At 43.2% G+C, this 15,290-nt stretch overlaps 1 protein-coding gene across 4 annotated transcripts in view; it reads left to right on the forward strand.

Moving 5' to 3' along the window:
* Positions 1 to 15,290, forward strand: part of GRIA1 (glutamate ionotropic receptor AMPA type subunit 1) — a 318,919-nt gene that overhangs the window by 188,219 nt on the left and 115,410 nt on the right. For all 4 annotated transcript variants that reach the window (XM_037742750.1, XM_017540525.2, XM_017540526.2 and 1 more), the window contains exons 6-8: positions 1,257 to 1,418; positions 3,414 to 3,581; positions 12,452 to 12,556. In XM_037742750.1, coding sequence (XP_037598678.1) covers positions 1,257 to 1,418; positions 3,414 to 3,581; positions 12,452 to 12,556 — 435 coding nt within the window. The remainder of the gene's footprint in view (positions 1 to 1,256; positions 1,419 to 3,413; positions 3,582 to 12,451; positions 12,557 to 15,290) is intronic.

The raw sequence follows: 15,290 nt of genomic DNA on the forward strand, positions 1-15,290 counted from the left end.
TTTTTTTCAGTTGAATGGGTGGCTCTGTATCCCATGCATTCTAGCCACCTGTTGAAATGGCTGCCTGGATTTGTGCTAGTTTTTGTGCAGAGACCTGCAGCACCTGCTGAAACAGCCACGCTTGAAGCTTGTGGCACTTTTCAGCCCAAGAATCTCCTGGTCTGTGGGCAGTGAAAACTCATTTGGAAATTCGGCGATCACTCACCCTCTGCGTTCTTCTCACTGGGAACTGCACTCTAGAGCTGTTCCTATTCAGCCATCTTGGATTTCCCTATGACTTTTCAAAAATGTTTGCTGAAATGATTAATCAATGAATAAGTGAGTGAGTGACAACAGTGAACCAATATCTAACAGAGGTCCTTATTTTTGGTGCTCTCTCTGCTACTAACTCCATAAATGACTCTGTGTCAGTTGATTCTTTCACTCTGCCTCAGTTTCTTTATCTGGCAAATAGACATATAATGTTTACCTTAAAGAGGGATAAAGTGAAATGAGGCCATAGATATGAAAGTACTGAACATTACTGAATATATTATACAACTGTAAGATTTTCTTTTTAGGTAGAATCCTTTTTGAGTTTGAGTAAGCTTCACCAAATGTGGTGGAAAGTTTTACTATAATAAAGAATCCTTCATGAATGCTGAATTGGTCAGGCCTCATGGAATGGTGAAGATTTACTCTGTTGTATGGAAAAGAGCACAGGGTGATGGTGATGACTGGGATCAGAACTCGGCCTCTTCCACAGACTTGCTGGTGTCCTTGAGTAACTCATAGGAGCTTGCCCCAGTGAAATTCAGATTTCTCTTCTCTCAAAATGGGTGGCTATTGGGATGGTTGATGAGATGATTCCCTCCTTAGAGGTTTCTGCCTTATGCTGTGTATCTTATCACCATAATAATCTCAGCCACTATTTATTGATCAGTCACTCTGCACCACACACTTGACTTGTGTCATTTCATTGCATGTTTTCCCTAACTTCCAGACCTCCATTATTCAGACAAGAAAACTGTCAAATAAATAGTTAATAGTATAACTACTAGCCAGCCCTCCAAACCAGGCTACTGTCTCCTGAGCTATGCTAATTTTGTGCACAAACTAAGTAACAACCAAGTTCAAAGGAAAGGAAGCCTAACTGTCTCTCCATTGAGTGGGTTTCATCTGGTGGAACAGAATGGAAAATTCTGTGGCTCTGGAACAGGTAAAGTTGATTTATCCAGGCAGCATGTTCTGACTTCTCCCTTCTCCCCCTCTCACAGGGTTTCATGGACATCGACTTAAACAAATTCAAGGAGAGTGGTGCAAATGTGACGGGTTTCCAGCTAGTGAACTACACAGATACCATCCCAGCCAAGATCATGCAGCAGTGGAAGAACAGTGATGCTCGGGACCACACCCGGGTGGACTGGAAGAGACCCAAGGTGAGTGGATGGGCGGCCAGCAGCAAAGGGCCAGCCTTGCCCCTTTGCCTGCCTCAGATTTCTGAGCAGCATTCATCTTTAGAAAGGAATTTGTTTTCTAAAGGAAACAATATATTTGTAAAAAATATTAGGTACAAATTGCAGGGGTCAGGCAACCCAAAATGGCAATGGTTTTAATAAAGGAGACATTTTATCTATCTCTCATGTAAACAAAACAGGAGTCAGCAGTCCCAGGCTTGTAAAATGGCTCCACAGTCATCAAATACCCAGGCTTCTTTTACCTTCTTGCTCTGCTGTCCTGCACATATGGCTGCTGCCTAATAGTACAAGAGAGCTGCTTAAACTATAGCCATTGCCTCAGCATTCTACCCAGTAGGAAGAAAAAAAAAAAAACAGAATGCAGAACTTCTTCATGAAGAACTTTTTACAGAGGTCACACGCAGATCTTCCACTCATATGCCATTGATTGTATCCTGGAAAACTACCCCCATTTCGCTGCAAGGGAATCTGGAAAATGGTGGTTCTATTCTGGCCAGTACCACCATGTAGCACAGCTCAGGGGGATGCTCATTTTTTTGTAGATGGAGCTTTTTTGGGTAGTGAGGTGGCCCTTATTCTGCTCAACCACATGCCCAGCTAAAAATCAGGGCAACATAACTAAGGAATATCCAGCAGATGTCTACCTGGGAGAGTCCACTCAATAATCATGCAGACACTGTGCTTGTCACTTCCCAGCAATGCAGCTCTAAATACTGCCACTAAAATCAATTTTGTTTGTTATTTGAGAATGGTTGGGAATAAGGATAGCAAATAATTTTTTCCCCAAGTCAAACCAGATAGCTTGACAGTGGCCACGTGGAACGCTGTATTGAGAAAGTGCTGAGGCCAAGTTTGTTTATCTGGACAAACAGTGAATCTTTGGCAGACTTTCTCTTACCACTCTGTCAATTCTTTTTATAAATGGCAAACCATATAATGGAGATGATTCTTATCCCACTATTGTTCAAACTGGTTTAACCCTTCAAGAATGAAGAATTATTTCAATATGAGCTTAAGCAAAGCAAAATAACAAATATGCTTTAAAGCAATGAAAAAACTACTTAAGAGTTAAGTAATTAATGTATGATGACCACATTCCAATTTCCAAAAGACTTGAGCAGATGAAAAAAATAACGAAATGTAATTTAATTTTGGAAAAAGAGATTAGAGAATTAAAGTTTAAAAATTAGAAAAATACTCATACATTCGTTCTTCAGCTCTCTGTTGTGAACTTGGAGTGTGCTAGACAACATAATAAGTACTGGGAACAAATTAGTGAAGAAAATAGACATGGATTCCAAAGCCAGAATATATTTTCCTGGACTGCTCTACAGATTTTGTTTCATCCACATCTTAGTGTCCTTTTTGTCAGGAGAGGGTAGAACTGATAGCTGTCACAAATAAACAGGTGGGGAAAGTCTACAGGATATAAGCTTCTCACTTAGGTGAGCCACATGTGGAAAAGATTAAGAGCTTACCCTTCTTGCATTTTTTTTCTTTTATTTTTATAAGAGATGAAAGAGTTAATTGTTTTCCTTGGCTCCTAGCTGATGACTGTAATGCCAGGATAAACCAACTGGTTTTTCATGAACTTTATCCAGCCTGCAGATGTGTTATATTTAATCTATGCATTTTTTCCAACTGAACCAACAGTTTTAAAATTGCAAGATTGCACACAGAAATCTAGAATCCTTGCTTCTCTTTGAAAGTCGTAACTGGCATTACTGAACTCCTAGTTCAGGGGGTCAGCATTGACTAGCATGGTCAAACAGCAGCCCCCATCTGAAGGGACAGGGACACCGTCCCTGATTCACCACTGTCTCCCCACATACACCATACATCTGGCCCACTGCATACCTTTCTCATCACTAGAAAACGCGTTCCCAAATACAGCACCCAACCTTGCCTTCCTGTCAGCTTTCTTTGATACCTAACTGTCTCCATTCCTCCCACTAGTACACCTCTGCACTCACCTACGATGGGGTGAAGGTGATGGCTGAGGCTTTCCAGAGCCTGCGGAGGCAGAGAATTGATATATCTCGCCGGGGGAATGCTGGGGACTGTCTGGCTAACCCAGCTGTTCCCTGGGGCCAGGGGATTGACATCCAGAGAGCTCTGCAGCAGGTAAGGCCACCAATGGTTACTCCCATATCTCATGGGAGCCTATTGGGGGATTTCAGCATCAAATTCCAATAAAACACAGCTATTCTAAAGAAAAGGAAGAAAACGCCTGAAGTTCAGAACAACCACTGCATTGTGTTGGTGGCTCTTAGCATACATTGAAGCTCATGTAAAAAAAAAAAAAAAATTAATCATATGGAACAGTCATTTCTTGTAGTGTAAAAGCTATATTTTCTGCATAGCAATTATGCTGAAAAAAGAGAGCTGATGATTTTCTGCATATGGAAAGGGGGCTTGAAATACACAAGTATGAAACTGAACCATGTTAACAGTCTCCTGGAAACATTCCCCTCCTGCCCTGATTTTCTGGATTTCTTTGTTATCTTTGCTCTCTGCACACATTTTGTGAGAGCCTGCTGCATGTGGACCCTAAAAACATTTCTCAGTACTTCTGATACCACCTTCCTGCTTCTCAGCCTCTGTTTGCATTTAAGAATAGTTAAAGGGCAGGGATAGAAAATGGCCATGCCCACTCTAATCAATTAGCTATGCAAAACATTCTGAGGCTGAATCCAGATACAACAGAGAGAAGTATAAATATTCAGTTAGTGGTATGTCTGCTGTGGAAGCAGGATGAGACAGTGGTACATGTGGGTGTATATTTAACATGCCTGGTTTGAAAGATTCTGGGGGTTTGCCCTCAGCTTCATTGCTCTTTGGGCTCCTGGAGATATCTAGAAGCACATCAAGCCCAGGCTGTGATTCTCAAACTACCAAGGAACAGCACTTTATTTTGGTTCTGACGCCTCCTGATAGAGAAGCTGTATTTCCAAAGGGACTGGGAGAGGATGGCTGTGCTTGCTGCAACAAAGCATTGGCTGCAATGGCAAGCCAGCCACAGCAAGATTATTTGGCACAAATGTCCCTCAGGACCCACCCTCCCCAACAAAGGGAGTTGCCTATCTAAGACAGGCTGTACTTTTAAGATGACATTCAGCAGAAGATGAATTTGTGCTCCTCGGGGAGAAGAGGAGCATTTCTGAATGAGAGAGAAATGTAGAGCAAAATGTACAACTATTCCCACTTGTTCGCCAACCACACGTGCACAGCTCTAGCAATTTTCACAACCTGGAGAAAGAGACGCAAAAGGAACCTCACCAGCTGTTCCTCAGCCCTGATGAGCGCCTTTCTGTAGAGGAGAATATGTAGGTCTGTCCTTTGGAATGAAGCTAAGCAGGATTTCTGCTAGTGACAGGAGGAACATACTAAGGAGGACCTCCAGCTGCCATTTCTGCCCTCCCCTGGTCCCTGTACAGGGTGGCTCCCAAGTCACTAGGCAGCAACAGCAGACACCAAGCAGCTTACAGGGAAAAATTGCCAAACGGACAGCACCTGCGCCTCCCTTTCCACCCCCAACCCCAGCTTATTTAAAATGCTCTTCCAGACTCCACAGTCGAGACAGATTCTGTTTGCAATGTGAGGCTGGTTTCAAAAGGTCCCAGAGACTTGCCCTCAGCTTCACAACCCTTCCAACTCCCTTGCCTCTCCCATCTTAATGACGTCCTGAAAGGATAGTCTGACGCCACCATGACAGTGATGAAGCATGGGAGGCAATTCAGTGTGGCAGGAAGGGCTCTGAACTGGGAGGCAGGAGAGCTGGACTCCACGTTCAGCTGGGACCCTGGCTCTCTGGATGACCTTGAAACATTCACTTAGCTCTCCTGCCGTCTTCCCTTTCCTTCCCCATGAAAATGAAAGGGGTGGAGCGACGACCTCAAATCTCAGCTGGCTCTGAAAATTCAGAGTCTAACTTTTTTTCCTGTGGTCTAACCCACGTCCTTCTGGTTGTGGTGTATACTTAGCACTCTGCTTTTGCCCTCAGTGGGGCTTGAAATAAAGCAGTTGCCATAGTCAAAAGAATAATGACCTATTTTGTTTTGTCTTGGAGCCAAGATATGTGTGTGCCTGCCCTTCATCAGCTGTTCTTTGAAAACCTACTGTGTGCCCTGGCTTGGGGTCAAACAGTAAGGACAATAAAAGAAAGCAAGGCTTGCCCTCAAGAAACTCCTTGCAGTGTCTGTGGAGAAAAAGAGAGGAACAACTATCCCACAAAAACAAAACAAATAAACAAGTCAGAACATTCCCATCCTAAGATCAGAAGTTCAGATTGATTCTTTTTCCAATCTTTGTTAAGCACCTAGAATGAGAAAAGTTTTTTGCTGAAAGACACCTTAGAGATTACTGACTCTCCTTTTCCTTCACTTTATAAGTGAAGGAAACAGCACTTTGAATGAAACAGCAGACCCAGAGTGGGCAATGACTCATCCAGGGTCACACTGCCGCTTAGCGGCAGAGGCTGGACCAGATCCCAGTCCAGGGCTCCTCTTCCCCAGGCCAGGTCTGTGCTATGAGCCCAGCGGCCCTTACTTATAAGCCCTGACCTCTGAAGCCTTCCATACATAGTCATGGCTACTGTTCAGCAATGGTTTTTTCTAGATTCATCTCTTGAAATAGCCATGCCATTGGGAGCTGGGTAAATCCTGATGGTATCCAGTCTTTGGAACCTGAGGCTTGGAGGCTCAAGTCTCTACTGCCTTCACCTCTGGCCTTTGGGTCACATAGTGGGAGAGGACCTGTGGTTTAGCTTGTATTAGAGCAGGGATGTGTATAAGTTAGGCCAAGAGGCCCAGCACAGCCTACCTGGAGGGCAAGCATGCTAGGGAGTTAAATTCTAAAAATAATATGTAACATGTGTTAAAGGCTTAGTATGTACAAGGCTGTAAACATTTACACATACAGTATTATGTCATTGAATCTTTGATATAACACATAACACCCAAGACAGGTAGTTTTATTAACTGTGTTTTTTAATTGGAGAAACTGAGCTTCAGAGAAGTTATAAACTTCTCTAAATTCCTACGTTATACAGCTAGCTAGTGGTAAAATTGGGACTCCAACCCACATTTAGATGATGCCTCCCTCTGTATGCTTAACTGCTCTGAAGCCTCAAGGACACGGCCAAACAGGAAAGACACAAAAGCTATGGCCCAGCCGCCAGCAGCACGTGGTCTTGGGTAATATCTGTGCACACCCACCCCCCTCACCCTGCTGTAATTTCCCTAGCAGCAGATTGAAAATAATCAGCTGCCTTCCTACCCCCTGACTGCCATCTAGGGAGCCATTCGAATATTAATGAACCCATATCCTGGAGTCCCTCAGCGCTCCAGGAAAGAGGCAGCATTAGGATGCCCATATGTCGCCTTCTGGATGGCAGAGAACCCCAAGTCGGGTTCTTAACATTGGAGATGTCATAGGCATTTGAGGATATGATTTTTAAAAAGATATCTGTAGACTCTTTTCCTTAGAAAAATGCATACATGTACAAACATAATTTCTGCATGACCAGGAGTAGGGAGAACATAGATACTCCTAGAACTCACCCCAGGACTTCAAGTTTAGAATACCTGCCCTAAATAGTAATAGTAATCATCCCTCTTTGTTTTTGTTTTCGCGAACTGCCAGCCAACAATCAAGCATATGGAAGTGAAGGTATGCTCAGAACTTTGCTAGATGGGGCCTGGGGTTGGTTGGACAATGGGGTTTTAAGACACAGTCCTGCCTTTAAAGGCTAACACAGGTGGGCTCATGGTGCTGTGGACGGTCAGAGCAGAATGCTATCACTGAGGAATACAGACATCAGCAAGGTTTTCTGTAGGAGTGTGACTGGCCTTTCAATAGGGAGACCCTTTATTACCCAAAACCTGTCATCCAAATGGGAACTTAGGAGTGAAAGGAAGAGCTACTATCAATCATTCCAGAACAAGAGGACCAGAACTGCCCTGTGTTAGTCCATGTGCATTGTTATAAAGAAATACCAATGGATAAAGAAAAAAGTCTCATTTTAGCTAACAGTTTTTTAGGCTATACATGAAGCATACTGTCAGCATCTATTTTTGATGAGGGCCTCAGGAATCTTCCAATCATGACAGAGGGTAAAGGAAAAGACAGTATGTCCCATGGTAAGAGAGGGAGTGAGAGAGATAGGGGAGGAGGCACCAGGCTCTTTTAAACAGCCAGCTCTCATAACTGAGCGAGAACTTATTTATTACCATGGGGAGGGCACCAAGCCGTTCATGAGAGTTCCACCCCCATGATGCAAACACCTCCTACCAGGCACCACCTCCAACCTTCAGGGTCATTTTTTAACATGAAACTTGGAGGGGAAAAATTTCCAAACTATATCATGTTCCAAGGAAACTGAGGTGGAGGTAATGTAACCCTTAAAGGAAGGGTAAATTTGAACCTGGAGTAAATCGGGTTTGGAAGGTTCTGGTTGGGGATGTCAGTGATACCCAGCAAGAGATGAGATAGAGTGAAGGTATAAGCAAGGACTTGCAGGTGTCACACTGGCCTGTTAGGGTGTTAGGAACAGAAGGGCTGGGTTCAACTGTGGCTCCGCCCAGCACTATCTGGGGGATCTTGGACTAATTGCTCACATTTTCCAGACCAGGATTTTCCCATCTGCTAAACAGACATAATCCTCCTAATGCTGCCTCCCTCACTGGCTTGTTGCAGGGCTCACGATTTTAAGAAAGCATCATGCTTGTGTTCTTTTGAACTTCAGGGAAGCTGTATGAGACAGTCAGAGCCAAGATTATTCTTCCCAAGACTCAGGTAGGAAAGTGAAGCTTAGAAGGGTTCTGAGATTTGCTCTAGCCAGAGTAGCTAGGATGTGACCAGCAAGGACCTCACCGACAGGCCTCACAAACAGGGAGCATCCAGGAGGCAGGATCCACCTGAAGGCAACCACAAAGGGGTTACAGAATCCCTGCGTCCAATGTGACTACTTGGCTGTTTCCTTCAGGTATGCCTTTCAGGATCCAGTGAGGACAGGGAAAAGAAGTCAGTGTTAACATCTGACAAAGATTCTTTGCTTGACCAAACTTTAGTCAGGCTTCTGAACCTCCTCCTAGGCCCATCTGTGCAATTCTTGTAAAATCCAGTTTTAGCAAAGAACTTGCTAAGTCAGTTTAGCAAGGATCCTGTCCACCATGTCCACCTCCTTCGCCATGATCATCTTCTGCAAACTCCACCATCCCCCAGGTGATGTCGGATCATCCTGGTCCATCTTCAGCAAGAATCCTCTTAGGCCACTTTAGCCAGATTTCCTCTTAAACCCGATGCTTGCTGTTAGTAACTTCCTATCCACTGACCCCCACCCTGCTCCTTGGCTATACTTTCCCATCGGCCCCTGCTCTATTTGGAGTTGAGCCGAATCTCTCTCCCCTACTGCAAGACCCCATTGCAGGGGTCTCTATACCTACCACTACGATCCTGAAAAAGTCTTCTTTACTGTGCTTTAACAAGTGTCACTGATTAATTTTTTCTTTAACGTAGCTCAAGTAATAGGACATTAACCAGCATTCTCCCAGCACCAAGCAGGAAAGGAAACATAGGCTTTGGCCTCTCACTAGCAGCAGATTCTGAGCTGGCACCCAGTACCCTTTACAGGAAGCCCAAGGTTAATTCTCCATCTTTCATGGAGGGAGTTGAGGGCGCCAGGATGGCGACAGGAGTTCTGGGAGCAGGAACCGGGGAGAAGTGCCTGGGCTCCATCAGTCTGACCTCAGTCACCCTGGGGCAGGGGAAGAGGGAGATAAGTGCCCAGATCTCAGAGCTCAGACCCGATGGATGGGGACAGCAGTTTCAAGATACACATTTCTGAGAAGCGTCTTCCTCTGACTCTGAGTCTTTATGCTCCTCGACAAATGGTTTGAGGCTGAGCCATCCTCTTGAACTCTCCTTGTTCTGCCGTCATGGAATGGTGTTTCTGGGATGTCTCTTTCCCATTCTCTGATATTTTGATTTATCTCAGTGCATGTAAGACTTGGCTTCCCCAAATAGACAGTAAGAGCCCTTCAGTTACCCTTGATCTCTTCAGTGACCTTACTGTGAATCCCGGAGTCAAGCACCATCAGCTCTGAGTCTCAACAATCTCATCTTTGAAACAGACAAAATAACCTCTGCTCTGTCTATTCACTGGGTTTCCATGAACATGAAATAAGCAGCTTCTTGTGAGATCACTGTGACAGTGCAAGATGCTCTCAGGTCACTAGAACTGTGCAGGTAGGACCCTTGACCTTATTAGAAACTGAGGAAGGCAGTAAAAGTGACAGTGACATGATCATTCTTTCTTCTGAGAGAGTCTCCTGCTCTGAAACAACCTACCAGCCCCAAGCCCTCAATTTTAGATTTTATTTTTCATAATTACCCACTCTACACACCACTGTAGTAGTAATCATTATCATCATTATCATCTAAATAATATAAACTATGCATTGAACACTTATGTCCTAGACAATATGCTAAGTACTTCTTGGAGGAGGAAACCAAGAAACAGGCTGAGCAAGGAGCCTGTGGCCATACAGTTACAGTGGGCAGAGCACGCCCTGGGAAGTGCCCAGCAGCAATAGCAGAAAGCAGGTAGAAAACACTACATTGCACATTTTTGTGTTGTCCTCCTGAATCCTACCACAGTAGCGCTGGCTTGTGTTTCAGAGAACACTTGGTACCATTAGTGAAAACATCAGAAGTTATCAGAAGCTCCAGATTTTAGACCTGCCTCTGCCACTTGTTAGTCATAAGACTTGAGTATATCACTTTACCTCCCAGAGTTTGGCATCTCCCATGTAAATAAAGATCATAATCTCTAAATGGCATACTTCAGGGGGTTCCTGTGACTAGAGTTGAAATAATATGTGTGCAAGTGTGTCATAAACATGAAGTGTTTAGAAAGTAATGTTAGTATTGAATATCACCATTAGCAACAATAATAATAACAACTGGCATTTGTTGAATACTCACCAGGCACCAAGCATTGATCAAAAAATATCTCATTTAATCCTTAGAACAACCTTAAAACTCTAACTGGTTCCATTAAACAAATGAGAAACTTAGTCATAGATTATGTACTCTGCCATACTAATATCCCATGCTGATTATTAGTATGAAACTTGAGACTGAGGCAAAAAAGTAGATGCCTATTTGGATTATTAGTGACATTTGCAGTTTGGGCAAATCAGTCTACTTTATTCAGTCATCTGCACATCGATCCCAGTCTGTTTTTTTGAAATGAGTCACATATCCACCAAACTATCTGGAGCTGGAAATAAGGGAACACTAAAGATGGGCAAGAGATTACGGAGGTGACAAGAAGGTGAAGTTGCTGATGGACACAAATTGCTCCTTTCTTTTATTCACTGTAGTAGAAGCTGTACTTTGTTTTCTCTCTGAAAAGCAAAGATAGCCCAGACATTTACGGAGCTGGGGATTTCTCCAGATTTCATCTAAGAAAGCAAAGCTTGTTGTAAAATTTGCTCAGTGCTCTGGGCCTGTCATGACCTCCTCACTGAGACTTCAAACCAGAAGGTGACAAGAGGGTCAGCCTGCAAACAGGAACACACACACATGCGCCCGCGCGCACACACACACACACACACAGACATTCTCTCTCTCTATCACTCTCAAACACACACAACCCCCAGGGCTTCTTATACCTTCTAACAACAGAGGAGCTAGCCACTGTCAGAAAAAAGTTATAAAACTCTGCAAAGCTTCCTTTTAAGGTATTTGAAGGGGGGAAAAATAAACAGTGCTGGGTCACAGGGTTGGATTTGTATTTGTAACAGGTAGACACTCACCTCACTGGCCTTAGGCAGGAGGGATCTGAGGACACATGGTGGTTCACTATTAGGGAATGTGGCTGCTTGTATCTGAGCTGATGATACACAGCTAGACTCAGCCTCAGTTTGAGAGTGGTCTTGGATGACATTTATCTGTCACCTACGGGGCAGCAAGCTCAGCCCTAAAGATCTTGGATCTCCATGGTGACTATTTGACTTTTGATATGAACTTGAAGACAGAAGGTCATGAAAGTTTGATTTGACCCATTTGTGGAGAAGTCTCATGTGGCATATTTGAGGATTCCAATACAATCTTATTTTAACCAACTGAGATTTCTTTAACACCTTGCATTCTCTTGTCTGAACATAATGGGTTCTCCCTCGGTGCTTTAAAGTTTTCACACCACTTTCACATTATCGGTTATCATTTAAGATAAAAAAAAGAAAAAGTGGGAGCAGAGATTTTGGAAACTGAAAGCTTAGAGAGCTAAATTGCATGGGCACTTGGCTATTAAGGAGTAACCTGGGGTTAAATCCAAGTCTTTTGATTATGAAGTATTTTATTCCCTGGACTCAGGAATAAAGAAGAAGAAATTCTTTTTTTTTTAATTTTACTTTAGGTTCTGGGGTACATATGCAGGTCATGCAGGGTTGTTGCATAGGTGCATACGTAACCAGGTGGTTTGCTGCCTCTCGGAAGAAATTCTCAAAAGAATTAGGAAGCCATCTCCAAGCATAGCTTAAGACTTTATTCATAAAGCTGGCTTCTTGTCCTGGGTCTTCTGACCCACTGGTGATGGTGCACCAATTCATTTCCTTTGCAGGCCCCCCACACTTACTTCATCTTCAGATGTGTATGTGAGAAGGGCACTGGTCGTAGTGGTCATGTGATAGGAGGTGTTTGGTTAGTGACGGTGTAGACATTTCACATTAATATGCACTCTGGCCCCTTGTTAGTATTTGCCTAAAGAAATAGGTAAAAACAATTTTCAGGATGAATCCCAATTTAGGAGAAAGGTCTCTAATGCATCCTTTGCCACAGGCATGGAATGAAGAGTTTTAGCAAAATACTCAAAGACCTCATCCCATGGAACATTCTCGGGTTCTGAATTTCTATTTCAGTGGAAAAAGCAAACACACATAAATTACATCTTCTGAGTTCACTGCTCACCACTTGGTTTTGTTTTCCAGGTGCGATTTGAAGGTTTGACAGGAAACGTGCAGTTTAATGAGAAAGGACGCCGCACCAACTACACACTCCACGTGATTGAAATGAAACATGATGGCATCCGAAAGGTAAGGGACACCTTTACTTCCATTCTGCAGAGAGGAGAGGGCTGAACGGGGACTCTGGCCAGAGCTGAGGGCTTGTGAGTCTACCTTTTCTGGACTGGATCTTTGAAGAAACTCAAACACAGACTTTAGACTTGGCTCCGTCACTAACCAGCTGGGACACTGGGCAAGTCTGGTTCTTCCTCTGAGAATCCATTCACTCATCTGCAGAAAATCTCTAAATTTGTCCCAGAATGCTTGTGAAAATCCAAGGTAGAGGAAAGCATTTCTAAAACATAAAGTAATTGATCTGCACAAAATGTCACTGCTGTTCCTGAGGGATTCTGGACTAAGAACTTGAGAATGATGATTATTGATGAGGTTACCCATCTTTTCCTAATCTATACTTGATCACATCCACTGTATTATTTATACAAAAGTAAGAGTGAAAAATATATATGTTTATGTATGTATATATAACATATAATATGTTTGCACATGGAAAGTCTTAGAATAGCATTCAAATCCTTAGAATAACATTTCAAATTCTACCAGAACCTATGTGCTCTGGTCTCTGCCAATTTCTTCAACCTGAACCGTTGATACTTCCTTCATTTCTGCATTCCAGTCATTCTGTTTGTCTTTCACCTCCCTGAATACATCATGTTCTTTCTCATCACTGAGCCTTCACACATGTCTCCTCTGCCTGGGACTCCCTCCACTCCTCTCCTTCCTCTTGCCTAGCCAATCCCTCCTCAGCCTTCTACACTCTAGGTAAATGTCATCCCCCAGGGAAGCCTTCTCTGGCCTTTCTTGTTTTACCACACGAAATCCTCTACTTCTCTGCTCATGTCCTTCATCACATTTCTAATTCCTTTTGGTGGCATAGGATAATGACTGGGAGACATCATACAGCATGGCATAGAGCTGGTAGGGTGCCCTGGATCAGAATGCTGGTTTTGGAATCCTCAACACAGAATTCTTGCTTCATCATTTACTAGTCTGGGATTCTGGATAATCTATTTGAGCTCTTTGTTCCTTAATTCTCTTATCTGATAAGTGGGGATCACTCTAACCATGCCAACCTCATAGGGTCATTGAGGAGATTAAATGATCTAAGAGTGTCAGAAGTTCTAAGTACTGGCCCTGGCCCATTGAAAGTCTTAATCTCTCAGACTTAATGCTCTCTATGCCTGTGCTGTCAAATACCCTTGTCACTAGCCACACGTGACTATTTAGGTTGAATTTTAAATTAATTACAATTTAAAAGTCAGTTCCTCATGTGACTAGTGGCTACATGTGGCTAGTAGCTACCACATTAGGCAGCGCAAATGTAGAACATTTCCATCACTGCAGAAATTTCTACTTTAAAGTTCTCTTTGTACACGCTCTGTCCTCACCCGCTCTAAACCCATCTTCTCTGCTCCTGTATCTAGAACTGCATCTTCTACCTCATAACCAATCTTACCTCATCTTATTGATTAAGGCTATGTTAGTTGCCTACTACTATCATAACAAATTACCACAAACAGTGGCTTAAAACAACACGGATTTATCGTCTCACAATTCTGTAGGTCAGAAGTCTAACTTGAATTTCGTGGACTAAAATCAAAGTGTTGGCAAGCCCATGTTTCTTCCTGGCGGCTCCAGCAGAGAATTTGTTTCTTTGCCTTATCTGGCTTCTTAAAGGCCACGTATATTCCTTGGCTCCCACGTTACTGAGCCTTCTCCATCTTCAAAACCAGCAACGTTACATCTCTCTGACCCTTCTTCTATCATCACATATTCTCACCAACCATAGCCTTCCAGACCCCATCTCCCATCTCCTATTGGGAGATCTCCTCCTTCAGTAATCAGCTGCAGTAGCCTGCCTTCACTTGCATCAGGCAGCAAGCAAGGGCATCCTATTTGGCTATGAATGTAGCCACTGAGAGCATATCCGCTTTTCAGTAAACTTTTGGCATGGTGACTGTACATGGACACTCTTTCTGAGGTCAAAAACCCTTGAGAATGATACTTATCTAGAAATAGTCCAAGTCTGAGTCCATTTTTGTTGTCCCTGTTCTTATTTCTGCTGCTGTAGAAGACATCTGCTAGGTCACTTAGCTCTTATAACCCTCAATTTCCACATCTGTAAAATGGACACAGATCATATCTGCATTAGTACCTGATCACTGTTCAGTGAATGTTACCTATGTTAGTGGTTATTAACAGCTATGGTAAATGTTGAAGAGGTAGCACATGGCTGAAATCTGGAAAACACTGAGGTGGCTTGTTTATTTGTTTCAAAGCATTTAGCAGCTGCTGCTAGTATATTGCCCCTTGATGGGACATCAAATATGTGACTACCTCCCCAAGTCAACTTCCTTTCAGATTTTTTTTTTTTTTGAGGCAAGGTCTCACTCTGTTGCCCAGGTTGTAGTGCAGTGGTATGATCATAGCTCACTATAACCTCAAACTCCTGGGCTCAAGTGTTGGCCCCCCAAAGTGCTGGGATTATAGGCATGAGCCACTGTGCCCAGCCCCTTCCTTTCAGATTCTGAGAATTGATGGTATCACCCCCAGCCTTGAAGATGAAAATGTAGATTTTGTAGCATTTTTGTGTAAGGCATGGAGTAGGCAAGCCTTTTGCTCCTAGATAGAAAATTGTTGACCATAGACCTGGGCTGATTTTTGGAATCCTCAGAATGGCTTCTTGCCCTCAGGGAAAAAAAATAATATATATACATATATACATATATATATATATATATATATA

The sequence above is a fragment of the Cebus imitator genome, unplaced genomic scaffold, assembly GCF_001604975.1.
Source record: "Cebus imitator isolate Cc_AM_T3 unplaced genomic scaffold, Cebus_imitator-1.0 Scaffold126, whole genome shotgun sequence".
NCBI classification, from domain to species: domain Eukaryota; kingdom Metazoa; phylum Chordata; class Mammalia; order Primates; family Cebidae; genus Cebus; species Cebus imitator.